This window comes from Ammodytes marinus (assembly GCF_949987685.1).
Source record: "Ammodytes marinus genome assembly, chromosome: 2".
Classification (NCBI taxonomy): Eukaryota; Metazoa; Chordata; class Actinopteri; order Uranoscopiformes; family Ammodytidae; genus Ammodytes; species Ammodytes marinus.
Window position 1 is genome coordinate 5,527,211 of NC_137231.1, and position 9,490 is coordinate 5,536,700.

General features: G+C 41.3%; 1 protein-coding gene across 1 annotated transcript in view; it reads left to right on the forward strand.

Annotated features, from left to right (window-relative positions):
• LOC307258482 (breakpoint cluster region protein) overlaps positions 1–9,366 on the forward strand; it is a 38,076-nt gene extending 28,710 nt beyond the window's left edge. Inside the window, exons 17-23 of the mRNA XM_080038020.1 lie at positions 2,916–2,975; positions 3,200–3,309; positions 4,826–4,965; positions 5,373–5,507; positions 5,739–5,844; positions 7,357–7,516; positions 7,916–9,366. Coding sequence (XP_079894146.1) covers positions 2,916–2,975; positions 3,200–3,309; positions 4,826–4,965; positions 5,373–5,507; positions 5,739–5,844; positions 7,357–7,516; positions 7,916–8,005 — 801 coding nt within the window. The 3' untranslated portion in view covers positions 8,006–9,366. The remainder of the gene's footprint in view (positions 1–2,915; positions 2,976–3,199; positions 3,310–4,825; positions 4,966–5,372; positions 5,508–5,738; positions 5,845–7,356; positions 7,517–7,915) is intronic.
• The last annotated feature ends 124 nt before the right edge of the window (positions 9,367–9,490 follow it).

Sequence of the window (9,490 nt, forward strand, 5' to 3'; positions counted from 1 at the left end):
GTCATCAGGGTTGCATTAGGGCCACTCTGGCTTGACCCCTGGTAGGCCGTTGTGACAGAGGGCGGATTAGACTGTGTGTTGACCACATGTAGCCGTTGGCATGGCAAGAGAGAGACAAGAGCTCTTTGATCAAGCCAGAGAAGACATACTTGCTGTGTTGTGATGGACACCTGTCAGGTATTTATTAAGCCCCTCTCCTTTCCCTCGCTGTCATGTTCCTTTGTTGAGGTCGACATCAAAGGTATTGAGAGCCAGTGGGTTTAGGATCTAAGGGACTGGCAATATGACACAACAAATTAGCAGTCAAATCCAGTTGTTTGAATTTCTGAGGGTGAGTTTTATTTTGAAAAAAGAAACAATCAGGTAGGCTGTGGTGTTTATTCAATGCTCGATTGGTACTAAGGGATCCAAAGTGTGCCAAGAAAATATCAACCCGACACTATTACACCACCACCATTCTCTGTAAACCCCGGAGATGGTTGTGTTTGAAAATGTATATTTTTGGCAGTTCAGCAATTCTCAAACCAGCCCGTCTGGCACCAGCAACCACGCAACGTTAAAAGTCACTTAAATAATCTTTTTTTTTTTCTCTTGTCAGCCTTTCAACTAACCAATAACGGTGAAAATGCATTGAATTGCTGCCATGTGATTGGCTAATTATACATTTCCAATTCCAATAGGTGTATATAAACATTTTAAAATCATAATTTTAAATATATAGTAATAATAATACAATTAAAATAACTGGGAAAACAGAAAAATGTATTTTAAAAAGCAATGATATTATAAAAAATGTTTTATAGTTAATGTAAAATATTTCTTTAGTTATAATCAGATATTAAAATAGGAAAATTGATTATTTATAAATATAAGAAATCTCCAGCTTGACCTCGTAGAAGAAAACGACTCAGTAACCTGTATTTACCATTTCATGATCATGAGAAATAAAGCTGTATTAGCTGAGGCACGACCTTGTAAGACCTGCTCTGTGTGGAAAACGGGAAGCCACTTAAAGACCTACTTCACCGATGGAAATATGAAGGTGTATTGAACTCTGAGATCCTAAGTAGTAAACATTTGCAAAACTGTTAGAAATCGGTTCCTCCATGGTAAAATGTAGGGTTAGGATTAACAGGACAGCTGGGCCAAGGGAAGACTGAGAGAAGACTGAGGGAAGAAAAACCTCATTCATTATATTATAATAGTGATTTTATAATGATAGAATGCCAGTTCCGTATGGGGGAAGTATTCCTAGAATAGAAAGGTAACAGTTCAGATGAGGGTTATTACGTGGATTTCAAACTAAATAAATATTGCTGCAGATATAAGGGAAAAGAAAGGCCTGGTGTTCAATTGGCACTAACACTCGTCAGTGATTGGCCCTATAGGATCCTTCTCTAAGCTACAGTATGTACCTGAGATGCTAGATTACAATGATCCAGCTCTCTTTGACTGCGGCAGGCGGGATCGCGTTGGTAAATGAGGGTAGGAGGGGATTCTCGGAGCGTTAATCCCCCAAATCCATCTGGCAAGTAGAACAACAACACAAACACAGAGTTAAACTGTGGTTGGCGGGCTGTGCGTGTCTTTTGCTCCTTCTCCCCCCTGGTACAATATGGAAGTGTTAAGAGTCTCACAACGTACAGGCCTGAAGAAGAAAGCCAAAGTTTCATTAAGATTCAGCCAAGATTCAAGTGATCAATGGATGTTTTTCTTTCGCGGATGAAGATGGACCATGCTGCTCTATACAACAGTGATATCTGTGGAACGGTTCCTTTGTTCGTTTAGCCATCGCTCTCTGGACTTTACATTTTAGTGTTAAAGCTATAGTGCGGAACTTCTGTTGTCCCCCCCCCCCCATGAGGAATTCTGAGTCATTACAACAACACTGCCTTTGATGATCGCGCATGGATTTTACACTTGTTTTGCTGAAACAACTGAGACATTTGTGGAGCACCTGCGCCAGTGGGGGCGACACCAATTTGTAAACGCTATATACTGAGAAATACAGAGAGAATCATGTGGAGGCTAAATTCAACTTTTATGTCAACTTGTTTGGCGATGGCTTGAATGTAACCGACGTGCATTTATATGACAAAAGTTACACAGTATAGCTTTAAGGGAGGCTTGTGCCAGACAGAATGAGTGAGTGTAATCCTAATGAGGAGGGTGACAGCGTGGATCAGGCCGGCAAGAGTCCGGAGGAAGAGAGAGACACAGCTCCGAAGAAACACCCGAGCACGGGGGCCCGACTGTGGGACAGAGTCCGCAGCAGTCTGCTCAGACCTAAGGTAAAGCTATGGACAGGGAGAGAGCTGTACTGTACATGGGACGGTGTGCTAGAGAATGCCTTGGTTGTTTGTTGCTTGTTTTGGATTCCTTTCACTTTCTGCTGGCGTCAAAACCCCTATTTGTGTGATACACTGTCTGGGGCTTATCTCTATCTTGAGAGGTAGAAGCCAGCATTGGTTTTATCTTTTTGATTAAAAGCATGACGTAAAAGGAGGTGTAATTTCAGTGGACAAAGCCGCTATCTGAATGGCATTTGATGGTTTCTTGGGTTGAAAGGACACGTTCCATGTTGTTGGACAGGCTCAATGTTTAGCGTATCACGTTACTCTGACTGATGCCAGATCAGTGTTAAAGCTGGCAGTTTGGTGTTAGTCAGGGGAGTGAATTAGATCAGTGACAGGGGTTAACACTACCATATGGCCATATGGAGGTTATGTTTATACCAGGCGAGTAAAAGTAGTACGCCTATTTACCTACACTGTTGACTTTAATTGCTTTATTGTCACTTTAAAGCTGATATGGGGAAGATATTCCCCAAGTTTTCTTTTATTCTGAAGAGAATATAAAACTATTATTAAATTACATATGAATTGAAAATGTGCTTTTTTTTTATGTATTTTCAGCTGGATCCTCAGACGTTGCAAAATAAAGACTGGCAGAGGGCAGTCATCGGCATGAATGGGGTGAGTGTTTTCACCACTACACCACAAACGCCCCCCCCCCCCAAAACTGAAAAGCTTGGAAAATATATCTAATACTGTTTAAAGAAATACATGTGGTGAAAGCATGGAGATTCAACTGCCCTGTCATCATTTCTCCTTGTGCTTTTGCTAAAGTCACATGCTAGCTGAGCTGACATGGACACATAGCCACACCCTGTCTAATTGAATTCCTCTCCTTGTGTCAGATTGAGGTGAAGCTTTCCATGAAGTTCACCAGCAGAGAGTTCAGTCTGAAGCGGATGCCTTCACGGAAGCAATCCGGCGTCTTTGGAGTCAAGATCCACGTAGTGACTAAGTGAGTGGTGTGTGTGTGTGTGTGTGTGTGTGTGTGTGTGTGTGTGTGTGTGTGTGTGTGTGTGTGTGTGTGTGTGTGTGTGTGTGTGTGTGTGTGTGTGTGTGTGTGTGTGTGTGTGTGTGTGTGTGTGTGTGTGTGTGTGTGTGTGTGTGTGTGTGTGTGTGTGTGTGTGTGTGTGTGTGTGTGTGTGTGTGTGTGTGTGTGTCATGCCCATAGTCAACATACCGGTACTCTATATGTTCTAATTTTTTACTAATCATTTTATGTATTTTCTGTGTCTGAATTTTTCATCTGTCAATGATGAAGTATTTCATTGTGAAAGAAACCCCTGCTCCATGTTATCACTGGATGTAGCTTAGGGCTGTAAGTCTTTTTGACCTGTAACAGTAGGAAAGGCACTGGTGTTGCTCATGATATCAAAAAATGCCTTGTTCCAATATAATATTCAATTGTCCCAGTAAGCCAGACAGTGTGACAGTGAGCCAGCTTGTACAATACATATCATTGAATATTGAGAAGTGGGACAAAACAGGGTGCAATGTTGAAAAAAAAAAAAACCCTATATTTCAGCAAATTAAATTACATGTATGTATCCAACATATACTAAGCTACTGAGCTAAGCTTTGACACAACCGCCCAGCTTTTGTTTTTTTTACCGTCATTGGCCTATCACCACCGTCAGATGTCAACTCCGTCAGATTTCCTGTCTGACGGTGTTGACATATTTAACGTTTCTTAAACATAACAAATGGAATTTATCTAGTAGCCATTTGGTTTTTCTGTTGATCTTAGGTGCTAGTATGAACTACTTCAGGAAAACAAAATGATCAAAAAATTTCAGATTTGACAAGAGGTTCTTCGAAGTGACAGCTGCCCCTTATTTCGCCTGATTTTATTACATTTAATTTTTACATAATGAAATGTCTGACGTTGTTGACTTACAGTAAAGTGGTCCCACCACTTAGAATCCTTATAAAACATGAATGTGTTGTAGAAAAACAGTTTTTATTGATATGAGAGATTATTTAGTGTTGCTTTTGATGAAAAAAGCTCTTTTGAAGTACATTTTTAATAGGTTTTATTGCATATGAAAGATTGAAACCTTCTCTGAGGACACACTGTTTTGGACGTTGTGAGAAGATAACAAGTGTCATATATTTGACATAATAATGATACAATTAAATTTAAGGGGATAATTGTGCTCCAGACATTCTATTCTTAATCCCTAATAACATCTACAATTTTAAATATTTTTAGTTTTAAACATAACAGCAGTTACATATGGAAGACGGCCTTTTGTCCCGGTTCTCCAGAATCACTGATATAACACTTTGTCTATTGAGGGAATGGGGTCATCATTTTGAGCAGCACAATTACCAATGCTGCCCCTGTGGCGTACATAGTACAGGCTGCATGTATTTCAACCAAGGTCTCTTGTATTTACTGCATTTCTATAATGTGTTGATTGGTGTGTTAGTAGGCCCCTATTAATGTAGCTTTCTCTGTCCCCGGCCAGGCGAGAGCGCTCCAAGGTGCCCCTCATAGTGAGACAGTGTGTGGAGGAGATAGAGCGCAGAGGGATGGACGAGGTGGGGATCTACAGGGTGTCCGGTGTGGCCACAGACATCCAGGCCCTGAAGGCTGCCTTTGATTCAAGTAAGCATTTCAGTGTGATATGGGATTTCTTATCAAAGCCTGATTTTTGTCTTTTTATTTATTATATTATGCATTTATTTTTCTTACTCTCTGGATTTAAACAGTTCAGTGGAGTGTTTTTTCCTTGTAGCCATATCATCAAACTGAAAGGAAATGGACATAAGGCTGAGAGACAATGCTTTTGGTTCAAGCATTTCTTTTAATTTTGTATTTTTCTTTTTTTACAAATCCAACACTCTTGGTTTTGTACAGCAAATACAAAACAAAGTGAATACTTTTATATCCATGTGTACTGCCAGTTGATGTGATGTAATGTGAATTTCCTATTAAAAAGATGATTAAAAAAACCCCAAAAAAACCAGGGCTGACTCATACTCATACCCCTGTTGTGTGGTGTTCCCCTGCAGATAACAAGGACGTGTCTCTCATGATGAGGGAGATGGACGTGAACGCCATCGCAGGAACACTCAAGCTGTATTTCCGTGAGCTGCCGGAGCCTCTGTTCACCGATGACCTGTACCCCAACTTTGCTGGAGGCATCGGTCAGTCACCAACACCACCTCTTGTGTCACTGGGTCTGGAGATGGATGGATGGATGGATGGACGGACAGACAGACAGACAGACAGACAGACAGACAGACAGACAGACAGACAGACAGACAGACAGACAGACAGATAGATTGATTGATCATACACATAAAACCAAAGTCACTTAAAAAAAACACGCATCTGCATTCAAGATCAATAAATTGAGGTGTGCTTTTGCCTTGCAGCCCTCTCTGACAGCGTGGCCAAGGAGAGCTGCATGCTCAACCTGTTGATGTCTCTACCGGAGCCCAACCTGCTCACCTTCCTCTTCGTACTGGACCACCTCAAAAGGTAAAAGACCTTACAATGAACACAGCATTAAATATGTCCTCACCGGCCAATTTATTAGGTACACCTGTTCAATGGCTTATAAAAACAAAAAGCTAATCAGCCAATCACATGGCAGAAATGTAATGCATTTAAGCATTTAGACATGGTCAAGACAATGTACTGAAGTCAAACCGAGCATCAGAATGGGGAAGAGAGGGGGTTTAGGTGACTTTGAACATGGCATGGTTGATGGTGCACGGCAGGATGGATCCACATTTTCATGTTGTTTACGCCAAATTCTGAACCTGCCATCTGAATGTCGCAACTGAAATCGAGACTCCTCAGACCAGGCATGATTTTTCAATCTTTTATTGTCCAATATTGGTGATCCTGTGAGAATTGTGGCCTCAGTTTCCTGTTTTTAGCTGACAGGAGCGGCACCCGGTGGGGTCTTCTGCTGCTGTAGCCCATCTGCTTCAAGGTTGGTCGTGTTTTGCGTTCAGAGATAGTATTCTGCATACCCTGGTTGTAACGAGTGGTTATTTGAGTTACTGCTGCCTTTCTATCATCTCGAACCGAACCAGTATGCCCATCCTCCTCTGACCTCTGACTTCAACAAGGCATTTTACGTCCACACAAATGCCGCTCACTGGATATTTTTTCTTTTTCGGGCCATTCTCTGTAAACCCTAGAGATGGTTTGGAGTGAAAATCCCAGTAGATCAGCAGTTTCTGAAATACTCATACCAGCCCTTCTAGTGCCTTCAACATTGCCATGTTCAAAGTCACTTAAAACCCCTTTCTTACCCATTCTGATGCTTGGTTTTAACTTCAATAAGTTGTCCTGTCCAGGTCTACATGCCTAAATGCATTGAGTTTCTGTCATGTGATTGGCTGATAAGTTATATGTGTTAACAAGAAAATGAACCGCTGTACCTAATAAAGTGGCCGGTGAGTGTATATACATATCTGTATCTGTTGAATAGTGTTGGTTGTAGCACTAGTTGTAAAGGGTGGCATGCTACCCAATAGTAATGGGTGGTTTTAATAGTACTGCTTGAAAGTTTTTACAAAACGCATACATTGGTTAAAGCAAGACTGTGGCGCTTTTGATTAAGGATCAAGTAACACATTGTTCCTGTCTATAGAGGAAAAGTTTGATTCCTGGGGGAATAGTTCATACTTCTACACTTTAATACATTCAGGGGATATGCTCTAAAATGTGGATTCAGCAAATCTGCACAACGCTAGTTTTTAAAATCATAGGAAAACGCTACAGGTCCATCAAAGCACGCACAATGAGATATTTAAACAGTTTCTAAGCCCAAAGCTATCACCATACTGAACTTTAGGCAAACCCCTCCAAATACATTGCAGCTTTAATGTGCAATAACAGTATCATATACATATGTCAATGAGCACTTTAAATCCCATTGTAACTGCATATGTTAGTACTGAATGTGAGTATATATGTGCTTTTTTTGTTGTACAATTGATATAATGAATCTGATCTGATCTTATCTTTCTCTTACAGGGTGACTGAAAACGAGATCATCAACAAGATGTCTTTGCACAACCTGGCCACGGTCTTCGGCCCCACCTTGCTCCGGCCGTCTGAGAAAGACAGCAAGATCTCAACCAGCTCGCAGCCAATCTCCATGAACGACAGCTGGTCTCTAGAGGTCATGGCTCAGGTAAAAAAAACAAGTGAATATTACTGTCAGGATGTTGATCAGTGAAAGAGTGGGACTTTGAGACTACTTGCTTTGGTCTGATCAGCTTTTCGCGGCGGCAGTGGCGAAGTGGGTAGGGAGGTCGTCCTCTGGAGTGCAGGGTCGGAGGTTCGATCCCCCGCATGTACCCGCCACATGTCGAAGTGTCCCTGGGCAAGACACTGAACCCCAAATTGCTCCCGATGGTTCAGAGAGCGCCTTGCATGGCAGCTACTGCCATCGGTGTATGAGTGTGTGTATATGAATGGGTGAATGTGGTAAGAAATGTAAAGCGCTTTGGGGATGAGAAAATCGGCTAAAAAGCGCTATATGAGTCAAGTCCATTTTACCATTTACCATTTCTCTTGTGTATCCGTACAGGTGCAAGTCCTCCTGTACTTCCTGCAGCTGGACAGCATTCCAGCGCCTGACAGCAAACGCCAGAGTCTTCTATTCTCCAGTGAAGTATAACAGGAACATTGGGGCACTCAAAGCTCCGTTACACCATATGCAAAATGAGACAGAATGTGAGGCTGCTTAATGTGTCAGAAGCTTGCTGAGAGACCATACGTAGCTGGCTGCTTTGCTCCCGAGGATTCCTCATAAAGCCACTAGGTGGAACCATCAACGCTCTGTAAAACTGGGAAAATAGCCACCACCACCACCACCACGACCAAAGCAATTTCTATTGGATGGGGATGCTCTGTTTTACTTACACGCTGACAAACTGCTGTGTCAGCCTCTTATGGACAAAATATGGTCATTCCAATTTTTTTGATTGAATTGAATTTCGAGAAGCATTATTTACTGTACTTTATTATTATTATTATTATCAGATTTTTCACTGTCCCGTTCTGTGTCTCTGTCCCACTGGGCACATTTGCGCCATATTTCTGCTGTGGTTGGAAATGAATGGACATTATTTTTTTTTCATTTGTGTGTACATGTGTTTTTTTTTTTTCTTTTTGAATTTTTTTTTTTTACTTGGTAAGCTCTCCTTCTGTGCCAATGTTTCCCTGCTGATGACCAATAGAGAACATTTCACTTGCCCACACACACAGACACACACTCTTAATTTTGTACAGAATTGAAACGTGTATGAGACCTAAACTGTAGTGTAACACACAGCAACGTGCAGGCATGTTGACCTAACAATTTGAGGTGTTTTGTTTTTTGTTATCCGTGCTATGCAGTTTGTATAGTTAGGACCTTATTCTGTTCACAGGTTATTCCGGTGGTTTCCCTGCCAACTTGTATGTAGACATTAGTGAAAGGCAATTCCAGGAAAAGGGCAAGGCCTAAATCCTCCTTCCTCCCAGGGAATGTTTACTGTGCTACGTGTATCATTTCAATTTTAAGGTTGTCTTTTTGTCCATGTCTGATATGTTTTGTGTTCACCTTTGTTTTTTTTAAAGCCACCGTCTGATTTGATTTGTTCAGTTGAAGTGTGTAGGTGTTGCTTTGTGCATTCCTTCTCTGTGTGGTCCAACCTTTATATGACAGAACCACACTGCTGTAGAAAACGAGAGCACCCGGAGATGATCTCAAATACCAAATGTTCCCTTCTTAGTAAGACCCTTGACGCACACCGATTCGCTCATATCTAGGTCTACTGGTTTTTATTAGCAGGCTTTCATCCACATACCTACTGTTACTTTTGAAGCCATTTGAAAAATACACCGTGTGCTCTGCTGCTCGCGTCGATATGTAATTTATATTTTTTCAAAATCACTGCAAGAATTCAAACACTTGTTGGCACAAAGTATAACCGTGGAGGCTTGCGATTCATGTCGAATAAGCAATAAGTGATTCTTAGGACGAGAAATGACTAGCGGGTCTCATGTATGTATGATTTATGTAAATAAAAACTTGGTTAACATTATTCTTTCAATGCGTAATTTATTAGTATGAGATCAGACATACACAGAGACTCTCTTCTTGTAATGTGAGTGTGCT